Source organism: Pteronotus mesoamericanus, unplaced genomic scaffold, assembly GCF_021234165.1.
Source record: "Pteronotus mesoamericanus isolate MK-2021 breed Mesoamerican mustached bat unplaced genomic scaffold, CSHL_Meso_final scaffold_137, whole genome shotgun sequence".
Classification (NCBI taxonomy): Eukaryota; Metazoa; Chordata; class Mammalia; order Chiroptera; family Mormoopidae; genus Pteronotus; species Pteronotus mesoamericanus.
Window position 1 is genome coordinate 4,518,191 of NW_026555306.1, and position 25,041 is coordinate 4,543,231.

The following is a 25,041-nucleotide window of genomic DNA, read 5'->3' on the forward strand; positions in this document are numbered from 1 at the left end:
GGGTTACAGCAGGTGAGCCAAAGACAGAAACTGGGACAGGAAGTCCTCCCAGCAGAGTCAACCTTTACCGAGCTGTCCTCATGGGACGGACTCTGTTCTAGTTCTTTCCAGCGCATGAATTCACGGGAGGCTCACATCAGCCCCAGGAGAGAAGCGCTGTTATCAGGTCGGCCTCTTCCTTTTACCGCCACCAGCCAAACCACTGTATCCCCATAACCAGGATTCCAGGTGGGTCCGCCGTGTAGTCCCTGAAGGTCGTCACGCCCATCTTCCAGACGGGGAGACGGAGGCTCAGAGAGAGGCGTCCGCACCCTAACACCTTTAACTCAGTTGCCAGCACCCTCCAGGAGCTGGAAGGCACAGAGAGGTTGCCATGGTGATCAGGCGTCTTCCGGGTCTTAAAAGGGCAGCTGGGGCCCTGGCGCGCTCTCTAGAAACCTCGGTGGCACGGGCCGGCCCCTGCGGGCCCAGAATCCTTCCGGACCGGGCCCTGTCGCCCTCTCCAGGGCAGGAGAGAGGCCCAAGAGCCAACCCCTCCCGGACCACACGGTGAAACTGCACCCTCCCCGGCAATTTCCTTTCCTGCAAGTAGCGGTAGGTCCTGAACCCCGCCCCAATGGGCCGTACCATTCAGGTAGGAGGGGGATCCGGGAGGGGGCGCTCAGACCCTGTCCCCGCGGTCCCCCTCTCTCAGAGGCTCCCTGGCCCTCCTCGGGGACAGGAGAGGTTTGGGCGAGGCGCTGGGTTGAGGGAAGACCGTGGGGGCCTCTTTTCCCCCGCTGTGGGCACTTCTCCCTTCCGTCTCCCCCCGGCGTTGGTTCGCTCCGTGGAGCGCGGAGGCTGGTGCTGGGTGCGGGGCGTTCCAGCCCGAGCGCAGACCCCGGGAGTCTGCGGCCCAGGTGGATTGTGTCCGTGCTCCCGCGGATGCTGCGATCGCGAGCCATGGGTCTTGCCGTCCGAGTCGTTTATTGGTGAGCACGACACCAGAAGCCCCGCCCGGACCCAGTGGGGCTGGGCGCCGGGGACTGGGGGCGTCAGGGACAGGGCCCCTGGGCAGCTTCCGCGAGAACGGGGACTCCCTTGTGGGTGGGGTGGGGTGGGCGTGAGCGGGGCGCAGACCACAGAGCCTTGACCCCTCTCCAGTTTGTGACCTTCTAGACACCTCGGGTTACAGAAGGTAGACCCGAGGCACAATGTGCCCGTGTGAAACCTACGCACTCTAGGACCCAGTTTTGGAGGGCGGGTGGGGTCCGAATGTAAGGGGAGAGGAGCCTCCGTCAGTTCTTCGACGCCCCCTCTCCCAGCACCGTGAACAAGCGTAGGATGCTGTTGGAGAGTCGAGAATGTTCCAGAATGTTCGAGAATATTCGGTGTGGGTTTGGAAAGGAATGAATACAAGAGATGGACTTGGGCACTAATCCTGCAGCTTTTCTGGCCTCAGTTTCCCCATCTGTAGAGGGAGCGAGGGAGTGATCTTAGTAGTTCCCGCGGATGGAGTCATGTGTGTTTACCACGTTCGGGCCGGTTCCCCGCGGTGGAAGCGCCCCGGGAGGATCGGGCACTTTCTCTGGGAGACAAGCGCTGGGGCGTGGCCTCTGGCGGGTAGTGCTGCCTGGCGTGCACAGGCGCGCTGGCCGGTGTCTTTTAGCAAATACGCCGTCCGTGAAAATCCCCCACCAGAAACCTCTTGAGAGAGGAGACTCTTAGCTCCAGTTTACAGGTGAGGAAACTGAGGCCGGGAGTGGGGCGGGCAGGTCAGTAGTTTGAGGTCCAGCCTGCAGCCCCCAGTCTGGGTCGCCCAGCTTCCTGCCCGGGAAGCGCCCACGGGGCAGCCCGCGCTTCTGAGGGGATCAGCTCTGCCTCCGCGTTAGAAATGCCCATTCAGCAGGGCCCGGGTGGAGTGACGTTTTGAGGCCCCCACAGGCCTGTGCTCCAGACCGCAGCCCTGAAATAGCCTGCAGTGGGGGCTGGGGAGGCGTTGGGTTTCAGCCTCAGGCCTGGCAGGGCCTTGGGGATCCCTCAGAGCCTGCCAGGCCTGGGGGTGGGGGGTGGCCGCCAGGCGGTGGACTGGGAGGGGGTGGGGTATTGTTTCTGCTGTTCTCACCCTAACCCAGTTCTCTTCATTCCCTCCCTCCTGCCTCCTCCCTTCCTCCATCTACTTGTGGTTTTCCATTCACCCCCTTTTCCCCGCCCCCCTCTCTGCCTGTCTCTTGGCTCCCCTGCTCGGTTCCGGCTGTCTGCCTCCTTCCTGTGTCCCTGCCCCCCATCTCTGCCTGCTCCCCAACACTCTGTGTGTGTCTTTGCTCTCTCTCTCGAGGATGTCTGTCCCCTCCTTGGTTTTATCACCTGTGTTCCTCTGCATTTCTTCCTGGCTCCCCTCCTACGTCCCTCCATCTCCTGCTGCGCCCTCCACCCCCGCCTGCCTTTCCGTGGATTCCCACCGTCTGCCTCGTCCCGGGGTCCCACTGTCTTGGACTCTCCCACCAGTGGCGCTTGAGGCTACAAGCCCAAGGTAAGCAGAGTGGCCGGCCAGCCGTCCCGGGAAGGTGGCGGGGGAAGGAGAGCTGGCAGGGCCTCTGCTGACATCTCTTGTGACCTCCGCTTACAGTATCTTCAGCTCAAGAAGAAGCTGGAAGATGAGTTCCCTGGATGCCTGGACATCGTGAGTCACGGGGACAGGGGAGGGCTGACATGGGCCACTCTGTCCGTCCGTCCGCCAGTGTGGGGCAGCCCTCCCTTCACCCGTGTTCTCCATTTCCTGGGCGAGGCGGGGGTCCCCAAGAGAGTACCCTGCCCACACGACATCTCTCTCTCCCCCCAGTGTGGCGAGGGGACCCCCCAGGTTACCGGGTTCTTTGAAGTAACAGTAGCAGGGAAGTTGGTTCACTCCAAGAAGGTATGTCTGTCTGTCCATCCTGCCTCATTTTTGGAGTCTTGGGGGGTGGGGGGTGGCGGGTGGGCTTGATGTCTTGGACCCAGCTCACCGCTTCTATCTTGCATCCCCAGAGAGGCGATGGCTACGTGGACACAGAGAGCAAGTTCCTGAAGCTGGTGGCCGCCATCAAAGCCGCCCTGGCTCAGGGCTAGTGTGCCCTTAGGGCAGAGGTGAGGGGCCCAGCTCCTGGACCCTACAGTTCACTCCTCGTTCCCCGTGTACTCCGAACCCGAGTGCTAGTTTCCAGCCCAGCACACCCCAGAGCAACTGGCAATTTCCATACTGTTCTTGCAATCATAGAACTGCTTTTCAGCCGATTTCCAATTTTCAGGCCAGTATGTTCCCGGTGAGCCTCAAACCCAACCCATTCTAGAGCTGGGCACTGGTTGCTAGCCAAGCCCAGAACCGGATTCTGGCTCCTGACCCTGGAGAACCTAGAGGTGCTTTCTACCACCCTCCAAACTGGAGGGCCAGGCCCCACCCTGCAGTGTCTAGAACTGAGGACCCCATCCCAGAATCCTGTGGACTCTGGCACCTGCCCCCAGCACCCTGGCGCTCAAGTGCTTTAGATTTTCTTTTTCAAGAGAGGGGAAGGGAGGGAGAAAGAAAGGAGAGGAATGTCGATGTGCGACAGGTATCTGTTGCCTCTCGCACACCTCTGAACTGGGGACTTGGCCTGCACCCAGGCACGTGCCCTGACTGGGAATTGAACTGGTAACCTTTCGGTTCACAGGCCGACCCTCAGTCCATTGAGCCACACCAGCCAGGGCCGGTTCTCAAATGCTTTAAACGCCAGTTCCATTTCTTAGAGTGCTTTGCTAGAACAGAGCGAGGTCACGTTCAGTGTGAATTTGGACCCACAAGTTTCAGTCAGTGCAATGCAAAAGTGCAAACGTCATGCCTGTGCTTGGGCCTGAAATGCACAGAGCCTCCCCCAATTAAAAAAAACTCAAGAATTGTGTGATTTCAAAGCTGCATGAGCTGAATACACGTGGGCTGCTGATACTGTAAGGAGAGCGGGCTGGGGGTGTCACCCGCCGGGGACTTGACTCCTTACCCAAGTGGAGCCTGCCCCTTGCAGAGACACACCTTGCGCCCCTTCCAAACTGTCGGTAACTCAAAGGCGCTCCCTTACATCAGCGTGAGATTTACCCGGATTCCAGAGAGGTCCACCCGTGGGTGATGTCAGCCAACGGAAGCACAAATGGCAATGACGTCAAGAAAGGGGAGAGGGAAAGAGTGACTCTGACTTGTATGTTTTGTGAGTGCAGTTTTGGGGTCCCTAAGGCCAAGCTCAGGTTCGGCAATTTGCTAGGAGGGCTCCCAGAACTGGGCAAACTGTTATGCCCGGGCTTCGGTTCCTTGCAGGGCAGGGATGGAGGTTAAAGTCAGCGAAGGGAAGAGGCAGCGGGCGGGAGCGCCCTGTGGAGTCAGGCCGACAGCACCCAGCCCCCAGCGGTGGTGTGTGGCCACAGGCCGCCGGCCAGGGAGGTCACCTGAGCTGCGGTGTCCAGGGTGTTACTTTGGGGCCAGGCAGGTAGACACAGCTGACGGCCTTCGTGGCTGACCTTGGTTTCCAGCCCCTCCAGAGGTCGAGAGCTGCCACCTCCGGGCTGAGCTCTCCCCACCCCCAGGTCGCATGGTTAGCATAGGCGAGCAGGTGTGGCCCCGGGCAAACCTGGACACTGAGCAGGCAGCATTCCAGGGTTCCTCCCAGTCAGCCTGTCTTTGGGCAAGGCGAGCCCCGACCCCCGCCCCGAGGCCAGCGCCTCTGGTGACTCGTGGCTTCGTGGCTTCTCCGGAATCGGACCTTCTGGCTGTGTTGGGGGGCTTTCTGTAAGCCTGCGGCCACCCGCTTCCACGCAGGGCCTCCCCTTTCCTCCCCCGAGATCCTCAAGGTGAATTCAAACGAGGGCCCGCCTTGCCTGTGGGGTTAGAAGTCTCCCCTCCTGGTCGCCCCACTTCCTTGCGCCTCATTTTCTCCCTGCGATTGCATTTTCCTCATCTCCCTCTCACCGCCCTTCGCTTCTCACGGGCCCCAGCCTGGCCTCTCTCCCCACAGGCTGACCCCCCCCCCCCCACCCCTTCTCTCTGCACAGCCCAGTGACCTTGGCCCAGCCCCTCTCGGCGGACGCTTCATGACGGGATGGACTGAAATGTCTCGTGGACGCCGGTCTTTCCCAGATGTTCTGCGGCTGCCGCGCGGGGCAGAGATCGACGCCCCTGGTCTGCCTGTGTGTGTGTGTGTGTCTCCCCGAAATATAGCTTTGCACAATGGCCCTCCTCCTCCTGGCCCCCGCCATTCACCATCTGCCTGCCCTCCCCCGCCTCTCCCTGTCCCCGCGCTGGTGTTCGGGATGGTCCCACTCCAGGCTTCGCTCTCAAGGAGAAGCCAAGAGAGGGATCCTGGTGCGTGAGTTTCAGGTTTCAGCCATGTTTGCAAGGGTTCACAGTTCAATAAATGTTGAATGAGTTTAACAAAACATGCCCTTGTTCACGTGTGTCCATTCTGCTCCCGGAAACCCCCAGATCCGTCTCCATTCCAGGAGAGTGGCCCCGGCTCTGAGTGCCCTGGAGCCGGATGCCTTGCAATTAATAAGCACCTTACAGCCGCTGCGGTTACGCGGTTGGAAACATGCAGCCGTGATGGTAATGGAAACAAGACGCAGGCTCCCAGATCGTTTGTCCAAATAAGCGTTGCCAGTGGTCCACAGTCTGATACTCGTGCTGGTTTGCAAGGGCAGCCTTGACGTACCGCCGGCCAGGGGGCTCCGACAGCAGGCTTCCCTTCCTCGGCCCCGGGGCTGGAAGGCTGAGACCAGGGTGGGGGCGGGCGGCTGGTTCGCTTTCTTCCGAGGCCTCTACCTGTCAGTCACCTCCTCACTGTGTCCCCGCATGATCTCCGCATATGTGTCCTGGCGCCCTCTGTCCCAAATTTCCTCTTACAAGACACCAGTCAGTTTGGAATACAAGCCCACTTCAATGGCCTCATTTTTAAAAAGGCTTTATTTTTAGAGAGAGGGGATGGGAGGATAAAAGAATATCAATGTGAGAGAGAAACCGATCAGTTGCCTCTTGAAGAGGAGGCCTGATTGGGATCGAACTCGCAACCTGTACATGTGCCCTGACCAGGAATTGAACCCATGGCCCTTCGGTTTATGGGATGACCCTGCAACCAGCTGAGCCACCTAGCCAGGGCCAGACTGTCCCTGTTGAGTTCTTGGCAGTTAGGGCTTCAATATGTGAATTTGGCGGGGTCGGGGAGAGACTTCATTTGTTCGATAAGAACACTGCTTCCCAGGAGAATGGGGTGGGGGGTGACCCTCTGCCCCCAGCTGGGCTAGTGATTCCACCAACAGAATGTGGGAGAAATGGCGCAGCGAGAATCTCCAGGGTAGGGACCAGGCATGCCCTACCACAGGTCCCTGGGCCTCTGAGCCTCGCCCCCCCGTCCCCCACGTTGAGGCTGCCAGGGGCCACCTGCTGCGGTCTGGTGTGTTCTTCCATTGAGAAGTCACCACAGGAGACAAATGTATTTGAACAACAACAACAAAAAATCACCACAGAGCGCTTTTTGAGCATCTGTGTGCAGTACTTGAGGCCTTCCGCCTGCTGTTGAAGCAAATCTCACGGCTGAACCCGATGTCAAGGGGTCTTAGATCCTGGAAGGCTTTAGTTATTTATTCATTTTTAAAAAGATTTTATTTATTTTTAGAGAGAGAGGAAGGGAGAGAGAAAGGGAGAGAAACAGCAATGTGTGGTTGCCTCTTGCATGCCCTCTACTGGGGACCTGGCCCACAACCCAGGTATGGGCCCTACACTGGGAATCGAACCAGCAACCCTTTGGTTTGCAGGCTGGTGCTCAATCCACTGAGGCACAGCAGCCAGAGCTGGAAGAGGCGTTAGACCTTGATGGCTAAATTAGGAATTGGGTGGCTTTGATAAGCCTCCCCCCGAACCAGATCGAGGAATGTCGTCCACAGACGAAACTTGAGGAGGACCTGAGTCATCAGCCATTGCATGGTGTCACCCCGTCCTGGGTCAGCTGCCAGGGCCAGTCACGCTGAGGGTAGGGTGCCGGACGCCCCCCCCTCACTGCGTTGGAGTCACCGAATGCACCACCAGCTACCTCATTGATATTCTGGACTCGAAGCCTCACAGGCCCGCTTATTAATCGTTCACGTGGCAAGGCCGCCAGATCTATGGGTGCCTGGTCACTTTCGTCCTGCTTCCATTCAAACAAACCTCAGGCAGGTAACGGTTTTAGAGTTCCCTCCTGCTGTCTCCCTGCCCCAGCCGATTCCGGATGACGAGGGCCGTGAAGGTATAATCCATGGAATCAAGGGGAGGTCCTGGTGCCTATTCCTAAGTGAAGGTGTTTCAAAATGAGGAACAGATCTTTCAGAAGTCCTTTCTCTGAGGGCCACGTATGTCTTATGTGCTTTTACCTATCCTGAAAAAGTCCACTCAAATCATTGAAACATAAACAAAATTTTAGTTGTATAAAACCCTGCGTTCAGAAAGGGGAGAGCCCTGGCCAACGGGGCGCATTTGGCTGGGCATCGTTCTGCAAAGCGAAGGGTCACTGGTCGGCCGGGGCACGTGCCTGGGTTGTGGGTTGCATCCCCTCGTGGGGCACGTACAAGGGGCAGCTGATCAAGGTTTCTCACATCGATGTTTCTCTCCCTCCTTTCCCCTCTCTCTAAAAATAAATAAAATCCTAAAAAAAAAAGGAGGGGAGCCCTAGAAATATCTACCACCATTTTAAATTTTGATTTCCTGTTTTTAAATTATACTTTATTGACTATGCTACTACAGTTGTCCTGGTTTTTCTTTCCCCCTTTGGCCCCCCTCCGCCCAGCGCCCCCCACTCCCTCAGGCCGTCCCCCCACCGTTGTTCACGTCCACGGGTCATGGTATAAGTTCTTGGCTGCTCCATTTCCTGTCCCGTCCTTTACATGCCCACGGCTGTTCTGTACCTGTTTGTACTTCTCAGTCCCCTCACCGCTTCGCCCGCTCCCCTACCCCCCCTCGCATCTGGCAACCACGAGAACGCTCTCTGTATCCATGATTCTCTCTCTGTTCTTCTTGTTTGTCTATTTTGTTTTTTAGATTCAATCATTGACAGATATGTATTTTTTGCCATTTTATTGTTCATAGTTTTGACCTTTTTTCCCTTAAATTCATCCCTTTAACATTTTATATAATAATGGTTTGGTGATGATGAAGTCCCTTAGTTTTTTTTCCTGTCTAGGAAGCTCTTTATCTGCCCTTTGATTCTAAATGATAGCTTTGCTGGGTAGAACAGTCTTGGCTGTAGGTCCCTGCTTTTAATGACTGAATATTTCTTCACAATCCCTTCTGACCTACAAAGTTTCTTTTGAGAAATTAGCTGACAGTCTTTTGGGAACTCCCCTGTAGGTAACTAACTGCTTTTCTCTTGCTGTTTTGAAGATTCTCTATCTTTAACCTATGGCATTTTAATTATGATGTGTCTTGGAGTGGGCCTCTTTGCATCTATCTTGTTTGGAAATCTGTGTTTCCCGGACTTGCATGTTTATTTCCTCCGTCAAATTGGGGAAGGAAATAGATCTCCTATTTTCTTTCATTGTTTTTTTCAAATAGATCTCCAATTTCTTGCTCTTTCTTTTCTCCTTCTGGAGACCCTGATGGTTCAAATGTTGGACCTCTTGAAGTTGTCCCAGAGGTTGCTTATACTATCCTTTTTTCCCCCTTCTTTTCTCCTTGTTGTTCTGATTGGTTGTTTTTTGCTTCCTTCTGCTCCAAATCATTGGTTTGATTCTCAGCTTTATTCACTCTACAGTTGTTTCCCTGTAAACTTTTTTTTCACTCAGTGTAGGCTTCGTTTCTGACTGGATCTTTTTTACGCTGCCAAGGTCCTCGCTAAGTTCCTTGAGCATCCTTATAACCAGTGTTTCGAACTCTGCATCTGATAGACTGCTTATCTCCATTTTGTTTAGCTCTTTTTCTGGAGTTTTGATCTGTCCTTTCATTTGGGCCATGTTTCTTTATCTCCCCGTTCTGGCAGCCTCCCTGTGCGTGTTTCTATGTATTAGGTAGAGCTGTTTTGACTCTGTGTCTTGGTGGTGTGGCCTAATGTAGAAGGTGTCACATAGGGTCCAGCGGCACAGCCTCCCCTATCACCCAAGCAGGGTACCCAAGGTGCACCCTTCATGTGGGCTGAATACACCCTTCTCTTGTAGTTGAGCCTTGATTGCTGTTGGCAGGTCAATGGGAGGGATTTATCCAGGCCAGTCAGCTGCAAGACTGGCTGTGACCACTGACCATCAAGCTCCACCATCCGTGGAGGACCAGCTCTGCGAGGACAGGGCGGTGGTGCTCCAGCGTGGTCTGTAGCTGCCCACTGGGTGCGCTGGCCCTGGGGTTTCCCGGGTGCTGCAGACCAAGGTCAGCCTCCACCTGTATTTTGCCCGGGGCCACCCTGCCTGAGCTATAAAGCAACCTGAGATGGCTGTTACTTGTGCTGGGCTTAGAGATTCCCAGGTGAAGCCAAGCTGTGAACCTAGGCTGGCTGCTGCTGGTGCCAGGCCTGGATCACTTAGCAAGAGGTACAGGGTTTGGGGCTCACCGAGGCCAGCTGTTGCTTGTTTGAGAGGATTTAGGAAGTTGTGAAGCCTGAGCCAAGACCAGCCATTCATAGGGAGAAGCAGCTTGGGTGGCCCCTAAGTTGGTGGGACAGAGCCTGTGGGGATCTCCAAGGTGGGTCACACAGCGTTGGCCAGGTTGAGGGAGTCTCAGATATGGCACCATCCTGCCAGCTCTGTGGGGGGAGGGTTTAGAAAAGGGACAATGGCCTCTGCTCTCCTTGATGCCAGACACCTCAGTTCCTCTCTTTATGCCACTGGTGCCTTTCAAGCTGCTACCCCCGCGCTGGAGCCCAGAGGGAGTGAGTCTGAGTAGGTGAGTCGGTGTGCGGGTTCTTTAAGAGGAAATGCTTGGGGCTCCAGGAGCCTCTTCCACGGACTCAATCTGCACTGGCTTTTGTAGCCAAAAGATGTGGGGACTGATCTTCCTGCCACTGGAATCTTGGGCTGGGGACTGGTGTAGAGCTGGGACTCCTCACTCCTGAGATGTCCCTCTGAAATTTTTATCCACCACACGTGGGTGAGGGACCAGTCTGTTCCACATCTGCGCCCCTCCTCCCAGTCTGGATGGATGTGGTATCTTTAATCTTTAATCCTGTAGTTGCCAGACTTCCATTCAACTTGATTTCTGACGGTTCTGAGTGATGGCTGTTCTATATTTTAGTTGTAATTTTGATGTAGTTGTGTGAAGAGGCGAGCCTTGTCTGCCCACACCGCCATCTTGGCTTCATATGGTGGAACAGATACTCTGCTTCATTCCCTTCGTACGTCTCTGATCCTAGCTCTTCAGCTAATCTTAAGATATGATTCTGGGTTGGCTTGACATAAGATCCTCCAGGGTCCACTTATTTAAGCACTTCATCCCTAATGGTGTAAGTCCTGCCTCCCACATGCTCCTGAGCTTCCAGAACAATAACAGCCAGTCCAGAATCATGCAGATTTTGGCTGTTGTCATACCCTGGGTTCCGGGAAGGGCGGGGGCAGAGTGGATTAGACACGCTTGAGGAGAGACTAGGGAGGGAGGTTTTGAGGAGAGAACTGAGAGAGTAGCCACTGGGATCCTGGTGCTGAGTCATCCCCCACACGGCAGCGGCCATCTTGCTCAGGCAGACCCTAATTTTAATTTTCTCTTTTCCACGGAAGAGAAAGAGAAAGTGCCACGATCCTATTTTGAATTAACTAAGGGAATTCACACCTTTAAGCTAAGAGAATTCAGCTAGAGCCTCAATGGCCTGAGCTGGGTGACACAGTGAATTCTTTTTCCAGCAGCGCCACCACGTGGCCAACGTGTGAACTGCGCCTCCCCATCCCTTCCGATCACTATCCAGGAAGGCATCTGGGGTCCCAGGGCAACGCCATGGAATCACTTCTGATCATTCAGACTTGGTATAGTCAAGCGAGGCACCATCTTTGGCTTGGTGACATGATGCTTTTCAAAAAATTAAGGATGAGAGAAAAATACATCCTTTCTCCTCAAATTCTTTCACACCTTACTGTCTGCGGGACTCAGAGAAATGGCCTCACCTCTCCGGGTGCGGGTTTGGTGGCGGCAGGAAGCAAGGCAGTGAGGGTGGGGATCAAGGCAACCCCACGCCGGGGTCAGGCATGGCCAGGGTCATGTGCAAAGTGGGAGATTTTGCCCTCGATGCCTTTGGGACCCCTCACTTTTTGGGGAAACGTCTGCGGCCAAGATTTCCTTTCTGAGTCTTAACCGCCACACATGGGCGTGGCGCCAGCCTGTTTCGCATCTTTCCCTAGTTACAGGTGTTCCGCTGGTTTTCCGATGGTTATCTATGATGATGATTCCGTAATCTTGTTGTCATTTTGATGTGATTGCGGGAGGAGGCAAGGACAGCCTTTCCTGCTCCTGCCTTCAGTGCCTTCGTATCATCCAGACTTCGTCCCTTCAGGCCCTGACTGGCATGGCCGCGTGGGTTGAGCGCCGGCCTGCAAACCGAAGTGGGGCCGGTTTGGGTCCCAGTCAAGGCACAGGCCTGGGTTGCGGGCCAGGTCCCCAGTTGGCACGTGTGCAAGAGGCAGCCCATCGATGCTCCTCTCCATCTCTTTCTCCCTCCCTCCCCCTCTCTCTGAACATAAATAAAATCCTTTAAAAAAAAACCCTTACATTTGAACTGCTTTAAAGTGTACAATTAGTATGCTTTAGTAAATTCCCCGTGTTATGTAACTATCACCATTTTTCCAGTCCTACAATATTTCTTCATTCCAAAAAGAAACCTTTAATCCCTTAAATTGCCACTCCCCATTCTTCCCTTCCTCCCGCCTCTTATAACTACTAATCCTTTTTCTGTCTCTGTGGCTTGTCTGTTCCAGAGATTTCATTGAAATGGAACCATAAATATGTGGACTTTTTTGTCTGGCCTCTTTCGCTTAGAACGATGTTTTCCAATGTTCATCCACGTTGTAGCCTGTGTTAGAACTTCATTCCTTTTCATGGCTGAATAATATTCCATCATATGGATACCCAGATTTGTTTATCCATTCGTCAGCTGATGGACACCTGGGTTGTTTCCACCTTTTGGCGATTGTTAATAGGGCTATTATAACATTTGTGCACAAATTTTTGTTTGAGCATCTGTTTTCCATTCTTTTGGGTTAAATTTTATTTTTATTTTTAAATTTTTTTCTGAAGATTTTATTTCTTTTTAGAGAGAGGAGAGAGAGGGAGACAGAGAAGGAGAGAAACACTGATGTAAGAGAGAAACACCAATCTGTTGCCTCTTGTGCGCCCCCAACCAGGAACCTGACCTGCAACCTGGGCATGTGCCCTGACGGGGAACTGAACCAGCAACCTTTCATTTTGCAGGCTAATGCTCAACCCACAGAGCCACACCAGCCGGTAAAAATTAAAAAAAAAAAATTTAATCCTCACCCAAGGACACGCTTATTGATTTTAGATAGAGGGGAAGGGGGGGAGAGAGAGAGAGAGAGAGAGGGAGAGAGATGGAGAGAAACATTGATGTGATAGAGAAACATCAACTGGTTGCCTCTCACACTCATCCTGATGGGGAATGAACCCACAACCCAGGCACTTGCCCTGACCAGGAAGTGAACCCATGACCCTTCACTTTGCAGACCGGCACTCAACCAACTGAGCCACGCTAGCCAGGGCATCAGGTGTGTGTGGGGGGAGCTTTTGTTACATCCCGGCAGCCACCCGAGCTGCCCACCCTGTTATATCTGACCACCCTCCCCTTCCTCCAGAACCTGTCACGTGTGTTCCCCCCTCCCCCCAGTTGTCCTCTCTAATTCTCTCTCTGCCCTGCCAGGGCTGGCCCGGCCTAAGAGGATTGGAGTATTTGCTAAATGGGACCAGGACAGGGTCAGAGAACAGGCTGTTGGAAGTCCCAAGGGCCAGGGCGACAGAGGAAGAGGGAGGTAGAGACAAAGGAGCAGAGAGAAGGGGTGAGGGGTGCTCCCACCTGGAAGGGGAGAGATGGAGGGAGGGGGGACCGTGAAAGAGGGAACGTGCTCCCTGGCGACCTCTAACAGTATGTACACGGTCACTTGAGGTGCATTTAAAAAAATAAGATGAAATATACTGAAGAGGTGTGAGTAATACTAATGAAGAGCGTGTGATGGAGGAACCAAGAGACAAGGAAAATGTGCGAGTCACCGTGCAGAGAACTGAGTGTGTGGAAGCCCACCGACTCCCCACAACCTCCTGTGCACAGACACGCGAGGGCGCTGGGAGCTGGACGAGAAGCACAGGCTTGTCCCGCACAATGTTTTACGCCGCCACTTAATGAGCGCTTTGAAAGAGGTTGCTGATATTTTTTATGGGATTACATGCAATAGCATTATTTTTAGGATATCCTTTTCCAATTTTTCATTGCTATTATATAGAAATACCATTGATATTGGTTGACTGATTTTGCATCCTGGGACTTGCCAGACGTCATTTATTAGTCTCAGGAGCTTGTGTGTGTTTATCTGTTTCAATGACAAGCATTACAGTTTGACCTTACCCGTGACACTTTTTTTTTTTTAAGGTTAAAAAACCTCACTGCTCTGGCAAGAAAGTTAAATACACGAGAGGAAATGAAGTTAAATACACAAGAGGAAATGAATACAACACAAAACATACATTTCCTTCCCGCCCCCATACCCAGAGAAGAGATCTAGGTGGAGAGTGAGTGCAGCCAAAAAGAACAAAACTTTGTCTTGGAAGCAAAACACTTTATTTAAGGAAAAGACAACTTGGGGGGAAAGAGGCCTAATAAGTAATCAAGGGCAGCTGCTTAAGCGCAGTAAAGCCAATGTCTGCGATAAGCAGTGAAAACATTAATATAAACTGCGTTGCCATAAGTGAGCCTGATTCAGGCGGAGTCGCCTGCTGGATGGCGTGCTTTCAAATATCTTCTTATTGGGTGGGGGGGTGTGTGGGTGTGTATAAATAATTTTAGAGAGAGAAACATCCATTTGTTCTTGCACTGATTTATGCATTCGTTGGGTGATTCTTTTTTAAAGTTTTTATGTATTGATTCTAAAGAGAGAAAGGAAGGGAGTGAGGGAGGGGGAGAGAGAGAGAGAAAACCAGAAACACACAGAGAGACAGGGCTTCGTTGTTCCACTTACTTCCGCCTTTATTGGCTGTTTCCTGTATGTGCCCTGACCAGGGATCAAGCCTGCAGCTTTGGTGAATGGGGATGATGTTCTAACCAACTGAGCTACGGCCCTGGGTCTGGCATGCATTTTAAAAAAACAAAAACAAAAACAAAAACAAAAACAACTGCTCTTCTAGGCCAAGGAAACCTGCTGGGAGAAGCCCAGAGACTGAGGAGGAGGGGGAGAGACCAGAGCAGGAGAGGGAGGCGGTGCACAGCAGAGGCAGGTGCAAGCGGGTGGGCCAGGAGGGAGGAGAGGGGGCGGCAGATCCAAGTGGCAGAGTAGTGAGACCTCCGTTGACTTAGCATCTGTGACTCAGCTCTGTGCTGAGCGTGTAAATGGGTACAGTCCCTGTAATGCACACCCACGTGTGTGGAGAAGGTGGAGGCGTTACCCAAAGGCTCACGGACGTCCAGCGTCCACAATGCCCCGATCTCCTCCTCCAAACGGTGCACGAGGCAGGCGCGCCGGAGCAGAGGGGCAGGGCCGCGCTCCGCAGCTGGGCGGCCTGGTTCCCGCTCGGCTCCGACGCTCCCTGTCTCCTCAGAAGGGCACAGGAGCGCTCTGATGTTTGGCGTGACCGCCTGTAAGCAAGGGATTAGGCTGCTGGCCTTAAAGGACATTTTCTAAGGATATTAGAGTACACAGGACCGCTGCTGTCACGTGAACAGCGACCCCATGCTGGGAGCACCCTTCCGGTGCTGGTTTTGAGATCAAGAAACTCCGATGCCTCAGTTTCCCCTTCTTATTATCCCCCACCTCTCCCCTCTTCGCCCCGATGTCTCCCTTCTGCCTGCCCCTCCGTGTGCCCCTCTCTGCCCTTTGGTCTCTCCCCCTCTGCCCCTCAGCCTCCTTATGGGGTCTCCATGTGTTTTCCTGTACATTTTTTTTCGCAAGCGCTCACTGATCTAAGCGGGAGGGTCTCATATGTCCTGTGGTTGTGCTCATCTCTCAGCCACTGTCGGTCACACGGCCCTCCAAATCGCTGCTAATTCCCCCTATATTTTGCTGAGGCTGGCGCGGCCTAAGAGGATTGGAGCATTTGCTGGATGGGACCGGGACAGGGTCAGAGAGCCGGCTGGGGAGACGCAGGGGCAGGGCGGCCACCAGGGGGCGGCAGAGGAAGCGGAGACAGGAGGCAGAGGGACCGCGTCGTTGGTCAAGCGTATTGAGACTGCAGACCTAAATTAGAGACTTTGTGATACCAACCCGTATATTAATGGGCCGTTGACTTATTTAATTAAAAAATTCCAGTTACAGTTAACATTCAATATTTTATTAATTTTACATGCACACCCTAGTGAAGAGCCTAGTATCCGCGTGACACGTTCACGCTGCAGAAGTGTAGTCCACCACCAAGACCCACGAACCACGGCTTCCCGCACACCCCCCCCCACCCACCCACCCCGCGCGCCCACCGCGCTGGCCAAAGACACCCCGGCCGCGTCTGCTCCCGTGGGGTCTGCAGGACTTTGCTGGGACAGAGTCCCTTATAGATCCTGGAACATCCTGGGGCCCGAGTCGCTCTCACCCTCAGCATCCTCTCCTCCTTGGTACCCAGACAGCAAGGAGGAGGGCCCCTCTAGCGGGTCTTCAGGTGAGAGCAGATCTGTGAAACTAGGGCTCACAAAAGGCTCTGCGGAGAAATTCAAGGCGTAGGGGTCCTGAGACCAGGCTGGGGCCGCGGCTGGAGCTGGAGCCGGAGCTGGAGCCGGAGCTGGAGCCGGCGCTGGAGCAGCCGGGACTAGATTCTGAGCGCCCTGGGCAGGGTCCCACCAGGCCTGGCTGTTGCTGGGGACGCTGGGCTCTGCTGCTGGGCCCGCTCCGAAGGGGCCGGGGGGAGGCGCGCTGTAGAAACCTGGGCCCCCCGGAAACACAGCGTCCCCAGGGACCGTAGCGTCCCCGGAGAACACAGGACCCGTCGGGAATAACAGGTCGTGAGGGAACACGGAGCCCGCAGCGGCAGTCCCGGGCCCGGGCCCAGGCCCGGGCCCAGGCCCAAGCCCAAGCCCATGCCCATGCCCATATTCGGGCCCAAACTCGGGCCCAAACTCGGGCCCAGGCGCAGGCGCACTGACGCCGGGGCCCTGGGTCAAAGCGCTGGCTTCGGTTTCGTCGTCGGCTTCGGGGTCTTGCTGCTCGGGTAGTCCCTGCATCTTCCTGTATTTGGCCCGGCGGTTCTTGAACCACACCTGGGAAAAAAAGGGACAAGGAGGGAGAGTAAGAGGACAGATGCTCGGAGCACCCACCTCTGCCCGGATGTGAGGGTGCTCAGCTGAGAAGGGCGGGCCTCACCCCGCTCCCTCCGCGCGCAGAGCCAATTACTGGTTCCGGGGTTCGCAGGCCCAGGGTCCCGGAATGTGTCTCGCCCCAGAGGCGCCTGGGCTCCGAGAGGCCATGAGGTCTAGGCCCGGGCAGACCACGGGGGCATCTGCCTGGCTGGATTGCGTTGGCCGGTTTGTACCACACAGGGTTGAGGGGGACTCGAGGCCCAGCCCTGGGCCCCCATGGTGGCCCCTTGCTATGGGGATGGCCCAGGGCAGCTCCTCCGGCCTCGTCGCGCTCCGCACCTGCCGCTCAGGGGGCGGGGAGGTGGCGGATACCTGCACTTGGTGCTCCTGGAGGCTCAGGCTGGCCGCCAGCGCCTCGCGCTCCTCGTAGGACGGGTAATGGTTGCCCTCGAAGAACTTCTCCAGCTCCTCCCGCTGCTCCACGCTGTACACCGTGCGCTGCTGCCGCCGCCGTCCCAGCGGGATCGGGGGCAGCGAGAAACCTGGATGAAGAAGAACACGGGGTGACGGGAGCCCACAGACAGCCCCCAGCCTGCGGGCGCCCTCCCTCTGCCGGGGCCTGGCCACCGCGAGCAGGTGGGGTTGGGCGGGGGCCCAGGCCTGAGGGCCGCGGACACGGTGTGGCGGTTACAGTGTGGCGCCCGACCAGCCGCCGGACCCTCCGCCTTCCCGCCGCAGCCCCTGACCGGCCTGCGCCTCAGTGTCCGCATCTCTGAAATGGGTCTGATAACAGCGCCTGCTTTCCTCGGCGGCTGGCGGCTGGCGGCTGGCGGCTCGCCCGGCCCTCGCCACACTCCGCTCAATGCCGGGGGCCACCGTGACACTTGCAGGAGGCCACTGCTCGTCACGCCGCCGAAAATATCGTTCCATCCTCTCCAGGCTCACTCGGTCCTCCCGGACAGGCGGGTCCTCATCTGGGTGCCCGGGAGCCTCGCAGCCTCAGCCCCAGGGCACCGCTGGCACAGCCTTCCCCCTGCGCCCCTTGCCCCCACCCGCTCCCCGGTCGGCCCAGGCTCACGTTCTGGAGACTCGCGTCCTTGCATCCTGGATGCTGCTCGGCCTGCTGCGTTTGATGCTCTGTCTATAAGGCCTGGAGTTTAAATATCACCTGGGTGGGACCGTAGGGGGTCCTGGGACTATCCTCCCTTGTCCTCAGCCCCACCCCCGTAGGAGACATTGATTAATCCTTTCATGGAGCACCCACTGCGTGGGGGGCCTTGTCCTGGGGACTGGAAGCCCGCAGGGGCAAGACAGCCTTGGGCTGTAGCTCCTGGAGGGGGTGGGGTGGGGTGGGGTAGGGATGGGGGATGGGGGCGTGCGGTAGAGAGTGGGGGTCCCAGCCGGTCCTCGCTGCGCGGTCTCCATCGCTGGAAACGCCCCTCCAGCGGGCCAGCCGCGGCCGCGGGCTCATCCTCTCCCTTCCCGCCCGGGCGTCCTGCCTCTCCCGCCACCCAGCAGCCTCCTCCCGGTCCCCGTCCGGAGCCCGCTGGCGCTTCTCCAGCCCGTTCTCCAACTTGTCCCCCGGGCCCGGAGCCGGGCAGGGTTCACACACGCCGGCGCTGACCATGGCTTGCATTCGGCGGGGCTGGTTTTCCCACGCGATGGCGGTGCCCACGCGGCGAGGGTGGGCTGTTGGCCAATGTCCCTTGTGAATGGATGAACCGGGTTCTGTTCTGTATGTTCCCGGTCACCCGGTCCAGCCCCTCGGAGCGGCACAGACGCGCGTCTAAACGTCAGACTGGACTCGTTGCCTGTCCAGGGCCTGCTGGGGACGCGGGTCAGGCGTGAGCGCGACGGCCAGTGCTCATCCCCGGGGACTTTTATTATAATCGACGTGCGTGACAATTCTCTAGGGGGTCAAGTACAAAAAGCAACAAAGCAAAGCAATCTCGTCGTTGGAGTCGCCTCGCAGCCTGAACTGCCGCCTCCTGCCCCGCGGTGCCTTCTGCTCTCTCGGGACATCTCTCCTGCTCCTTGGGAACACCGGCCCGGGACGGCTGAGGGCCCCGACGCCCGCAAGCGGTAACCCAGCAATTGCTGGGTCTACAAACTGTGAGCAGAGACCCCTGCTCCCTAGCGTGGAAAGGAAGATAAATGTAGCATTCTGCTGATTCGATCGGCAAAGATGAGAGGCGGGATCCTGCCCGGGCTTGGCGGCTGGCGGGGGTGGGGTGGGAGGGGCCAGCCCTCCATCTTTTGGTGTGTAGGTTGTTTCTGAGGCAGACTTGGGGACATCTGCCAATGTCCCTCAGCCAAGACCATCATTAGAACCCCAGTCGTTAAGCAAATTTGGGCTCACTGTCTCAATGCAATGGCAGAGGCTGGGGAGGGGCACTCCGCATGGAAACCGTAGAGGGCTCTCGGTAGAGGGTATTGGAAAGGACCTTTATGTGGGCTTGTATGTGATGATTTTGTGGAAGGTTCAAAGAGTGGCTTTTAGGCCCCAAAGAATTGTAATCGGGGACACAGGTGCTTGGACACCTATAGTCAGAGCAGCGTGGTTCAACGTAGACAAAAAAGTAGAAACAATGCAAACGTCCATGGAGGGAGGAACAGTGGAGGAACAGAACACGGTCTGTCCATACAATGGAACACTGCTCCGCCTTATAAAGGAAGGAGTTCCGGTATATACCGCCACATGCATGCATCTGCAAAGTACTCTGCTAAACAAAATAAGCCAGCCAAAAAGGGCAGATATTGCACGATTCCACTTGCATGGAATATTTGGACTGGGCAGATTCCTAGGGACAGAAAGGAGACTTGACGTTACCAGGGTGTGGCCTGGGGCAGGAAATGGGGACTTAGTGTTTAATCCTCACCTGAGAGCATGGTTTTACTGGTTTTAGAGAGAGAAGAAGGGAGAGAGAAAGAAACACCCCTGTGAGAAAGAAATATCGACGATCGGTTGTGTACACACCCCAATGGGGGATTGAACCCCCAACCTTGCTATGGACCCTGATCAGGAATCAAAACGGAGACCTTTCGGCGCGTGGGAGGGTGCTCCAACCAACGGCGCTGCCCGGCCAGAGCCAGGGAGCTCGTGTGGAGCGGGGACGCGGCGTCACCCTGAGACGGTGGATAGAGTCCTGGGGTTGGGCAGGGACGATGGTGGCCCGGCTGGGCGACCGCGCTTAATGCCACTGAGCTGTGCTCTTGCCACTGGACAAAAGGGTCCATTTCATGGTCTATTTTACCCCAATTAAAAAAAAAATAGGAGTAGCCCTGCGCTGGGTTGTACGTTGTCAGGAAGTGGGGGTAATTCCAAGGTTGGGTATCTTATGCAGCAGGTGAGAAGGATGGAATGTGATTTGTGTAGAAAGCATCACTCAGTATCAGCCTGGGTGGGTGAACTTGGCCTCTTGCAGTTGGGACAAGGCTTGTGTTTCTCTCTGTGTTCAGATAAGATTACACACAGAGAGAGGCTACTCTGAAGCGGCTGAAGCCTGACTGTGTCCGTCTGTGCTTTGTGGAAACATTGCTCTTTAGCAGGAGGGCGCTGAGGCAGCCCCTGGTCCCAGGGGCGGCCGCGAGGACTGCTTTGATATTTCTCCTGTTTAGAGAACTCCCTTGGACTCCTAGGCCAGGGGGACCTGCTGAGCGTGGGAATCCCAGGAGGTCCTTACTGCTGTCAGCTGCCTCCCCTGGAGCCCTGCTTCCCCACCCACGTGAGGGGATTGAGGGATTAAGCTCATCCCACCTCACACCAGCCTGGGCCTGGCTTTGTGGCCGCTCAGCAGAGACACTGTTATCTCACTTGAAAGAACCCACCCTTACCTCCAAGTCACCTCCGGCACAACATCACAACATCACGTTCCCTGGCCTCCACCCAGCAGGAGATAGGATCAAAGGATCAACCGTTGCTCCTTGGAGAACCAGCCAGTCTTCCCGCTCCCTAAGAGCCAGCCACCTAGTGCATATAGGGACCCCCAGGGACTTGTTAAAAACCCCTGATGATGTGGCCTTACCTCCAGATTTAGTAGATTCAGGGGCAGGGCCCCAAGATTCACATTTTTAACCACTTCCCTGGCGATGCCGATACTGCTTGCTCTAAAGCAGGACGCACTGTGGCCCTACTGCTGGCCTTGGCCTGGGGCTTGGCTGGTTTTACGGGCGGGAAGCCAGCTAGACAGAGGGGACCAATGAAGGGGTGACCAGGGCCACACTGTGGAGGGACTCTGATGTTATTCCCAGGAAAGAGAGAGAGAGAGAGAGAATAAAAGAGATGAGAGAGATGAATTGGTGTTCTGGTATCTGTGTAGTTTGAATTAAGTGATAGAGCGCCCTAATTTACCCAGTCTCTCTGGTGTGCGTCTGGGCTGGGTCCAGTGTGGGTTATTACAAGACAGGCATATATGGGAAGTGGAGGCAATCATACACTCAATATATAATCTCTAATATATATGTATTAGAGATATATAATCTTTAATTATAGAGAGATATTAGAGATCTATAGAGGGGGTGGAAGAGAGAAAAGAGAGAGAGAGAGAGAGAGAGAGAGAGAGAGAGAGAGACTCAAACATTTTTCTGATGTGCCAGGCACTATTCTAAGTGCTTTATGAACTGGGCTCTCAGCTGGCAGCATCCGCCTGCCCTTTGTCCCTCCCTCTGTCCTGACAAACTCTCTAACCTGAACACACCCTCCTTCCATGAGGACAGGCTGGCGGATGGGACACGGTTCTCTGTCTCTCAGAGGACTCTTGTGGCTCCATCGCTCCGCCCCACACAAATTCTCTCTCTACTTTTGTGTCCTCACAAATCTCACTTCCTGCCCCCAAATCACTCACCTTCCACATTCCAATATTGTTTTTCAGATTATGTATCCTTCCATTTATCCACCCATCCACATATCTTTGCATTGTCTACCCGTCTCTCTGACTATTTATTTACCTCCCAGCTGGTTCTGAGAACAGAGATTTCTTGAACCAAACTTGAGGAGCAAAAAGAGAGGCAAGGAAGTGTAGAAACTTGGAAAGAGGAGACAGGTACAGTTGTGCTCCTATATGCATAGCCTGCATCTAAGAGAACATGCGAGAAGCTACTCGGGGTCCTCCTTTATTTAGGACTTGAATGCCGGTGGAGGAGCAGCTGTGGGCTGGGAGGATTTACATGGCACTCTTTAGAAATTGCCCACAGTGCAGTTATTCGTGATGCACATGTATATTAAGTAAAATACGGTCTCTTCTCTTCTGAGAAAATCGGTTCCCTTTTCTGGTCTCTCCGGACCACATTCCTGTGCTCTGGGAATGAGGTGCGTTTTCCCCAAGGTCCCCTGCGCCGCAGGCTGACCCCGCGGAAGTGAGCCTGCTTTCCATCCACTGCTCTGTGCTTCAGGTTTTCTCTCAAAAACTGTCCCCTCTATCTGGGCCTCTTTTGGTCCTCCCTGGGAAAATGGGTTTCAGCCTCATCCACAGAGAAACATTAAAAAAAAAATTAAAAAAATGTTTCACTGAAGTGTGACATTGGTCGAGAAAAATGTGCAAGTCAACAAGTTAGAAAGTGAACGCACCTCCCAGGGCGAGAAATGAGCTGGGTATTTCCCTGCCAACGCCAAAGCCCGACACGGCCACCCCCAGTCACGGCCAAACAAAGGGGATCGCTGTCCTGCTTTCTGCGACTACCAGGTAGTTTTGTCTGTTTCTGAACTTGACACGCAGAGAGTCCTAGAACGCGTCTTTCGTTGTGCTTGCTTTCTTTCGCTCCTCATTGTTCGTAAGAGTCTGTCAGTGTCTTGATGTCTGTCGTTCGCCAGCACATGACAGAGCACCATTTATTTACCCAGTCTTGTTGGTGAGCATCGAGGTTGGTTCTGGTTTGGGTTATTACAAACAAGGACAACACTGACTCTGTGAACATTCTTGTGCCTATCTTCTATTTTTTCTTCTAAAATTAAAAAAAATATTTATTTTTAGACAGAGGGGAAGGGAGGGAGAAAGAGAGGGAAACATTAATGTGTGGTTGCCTCTCACACATCCCCACGAGAGACTTGTCCCGCAACCCAGGCATGTGCCCCGACTAGGAATCAAACCGATGACCCCCTGGTTCACAGGCTGGTGCTCGATCCACTGAGCCACACCAGCCAGGGCTGTGTCTACCTTCTGACACATGTGCATATGCCCTTCTGTTGGTATATTCTTAGGAGTAGAATTTCTGGGCGACAGAGGAGGCATTGGCTCAAATTTAGTAGGTAATGCTCAGTAGATTACCAAAGTTATTTTACTACCTATCCTCACCAAAACTTAGCGTTGTCTTCTCTCTCTTTTTTTCTTTTTAAAGACTTTATTTATGTCTTTTTAGAGAGAGAAGACGGACCAGGAATCAAACCGCTGATCTTTTGCTTTGCGGGATGAAACCCAACCAAGTGAGCCACACCGATCAGGGCACATTGTCTGTCTTTTCATTTTAGCTGTTGGTGGGTGTGTTGCGGAAGATTATTGTGGCTGTATTTTGTATCTTCCTCTTGACCAATGAAGCTGAACACCTTTCCCTTCATTATAGCTTACTTTACATCTTTTTTTCTGTTATATTGTAGAATTCTCTATGTAGAGATCACACACAGATTTTGGTAGATTTCTCCCTCCCACCCAAAGTATTTGATAATTATGTAAATTCTATAAGCTTCTTCAAATTTGTCTCCTAATTGTTTGTTGCTGTAGTACAGAAAAATAATCCAATCTTTGTTTTGCTTTTCAGATTTTATTTATTTACTTTTAGAGGGAGTGGAAGGGAGGGAGAAAGAGAAAAAGAGAAACATCCATGTGATCGAGTGTCAACCCGCAACCCAGGCCTGTGCCCTCCCTGGGAATCAAACCAGTGACCTCTCGGTCTGCAGGTCAGCGCTCAGTCCACGGGCCAGGGCGATCTAATCTTGTTTGATTGACCTTTTCCCATTTTTCCCAGTAACATTTTCACATTAGTGTTACATAATTATCTAGAGATTCTTCTGTGTTTTCTACCTAAACAGTCATGACACCTGTAAAAAAAAAAAAAAATTACAGCTTTGTTTCTTTCTTCCTAAACCATGAGACCCTTTATTTCCCTTTCTTTCTCGATTGCATCTTTATTTCCTTACTGCGTGGCTCTTCAGGATGGTGGAGAGAAATGGGGAGGATCAGGCGGTCCAGCCTCATTCCCAGGGACAGGAGGAAACCTTGCCTCCCTTCAGCTTCAAGCACAACAAGATTATCCTGCAATACCCTTCAGGGAACTGAGGGGATTCATGTCCCTTCTTCATTTCTAAGGGTTTATTATTTTTAATGAAAAGTGGATTAAAAAAATGGGTTTTGAGTTTTAGCTAATGCTTCCTTTGTGTATATTGAGAGGATATGCTCTTCTCTTTATGATAATTAGTGACAAATTACCTTGTTTGTTTGTTTGTTTTTTTTAACTTGCTTCCTTCCTTGGTTTTTGAATATCAAACCACTCTTGTATTCCTGAGATATTTCTCCTGAAATAAATTCAGCTTGGTCAGGAGGCATTGTATTATCCTCCCATTATATATGCTGGATTCTGCGCGATTATATTTTACCTAGGACTTGGATATCTGAGTTCGTGACTATAATTTTTCTTTCTTTTAAAGTTCTTGCCAGGTTTTTGATAGCGAGGTTATGAAAGCCTCATGAAATAAAATGAGAAATGTTTTCTCTCTTTCAAGGCCTTGAAAGTTTGCATGAAATCAAAGGAATTTCTTTCTTAGTTGTTATGTGAAATTCTTCGAGGAAGCCAAGTGGTCAAGGAGTGTTTTCTGTGTGAAAATTTTAAATTATGGATTACTCTCTTTTAACAGATTTTCTATTTTGTGTGTGTGTTTGCTTTGGGTAGTTGTACTTTGGTTAGTTGTATTTTGCTAGGAATTTGTCATCTAAGTTTTCAAATTTCTCGGCATAAAATTTTTCATAATATCCTCTTACTATTCTTAATGTCTTTAATGTAGGATCTTTAGTTGTGTCTCCTTCCTCATCCTTGATATTGTAATTTCTCTCTTTCTCTTTGCTAGTGTTTGTGGGAGCTATTGATTTTATTAGTTTTTAACAAAATATGGCTTTGTTGTTTTTTCTATTGTACATTTTTTATTTTACCAGCTTCTGCTCTCCTCTTTTTCTTCCTTATGTCCTAACTTATTAAGACTGTTGCCAGATGGGGTCCTGGCCCCGAGTGGGCCGGCCCAGGGCCCGCCAGCAGCGTGCGGGCTCTTGACTTTGGAAGGAAAGATGTCCCACCACTAGCCCAGGTGACTGTGAGAGTGTGTTTATTGAAGCTGGGGACGGTGACACGGGGAAGGGCTTAGCGTAGAGGAAGCCACAGGAGAGCCCAGCCGGGGCTGCCTCAGCTCCCTGGGCAGTCAGAGAGAAGGGGGCCTCGGGGACAGGCGCGGGGGACTAGCCTGGGATGAACCGCCACTGCCCACTGCCCACTTCTCCCCTGGTTGCAAGTCTCATGGGGACCTTAGAGTTTAGATGCGCGCCTGGCTGGGGGGAAGGAGAAGGGGAAGGGAATGGCCGGGGCTGCTCCCCAGAGGGAGAGCTCTCAGGCCGGGTCCTTTGTCTTGAGTTTTTCTCTCTCTCTT

The 25,041-nt window shown here is 53.7% G+C and overlaps 1 protein-coding gene across 1 annotated transcript; it reads left to right on the top strand.

Annotated features, from left to right (window-relative positions):
- Window positions 1-815: 815 nt before the first annotated feature.
- Window positions 816-5,418, top strand: SELENOW (selenoprotein W). Its single transcript, XM_054588514.1, has 6 exons — window positions 816-971; window positions 2,488-2,512; window positions 2,609-2,662; window positions 2,822-2,896; window positions 3,007-3,105; window positions 5,035-5,418. Exons 1-5 carry the CDS (start codon window positions 925-927, stop codon window positions 3,085-3,087), a joined length of 282 nt encoding a protein of 93 aa, XP_054444489.1. The 5' UTR covers window positions 816-924; the 3' UTR covers window positions 3,088-3,105; window positions 5,035-5,418.
- The last annotated feature ends 19,623 nt before the right edge of the window (window positions 5,419-25,041 follow it).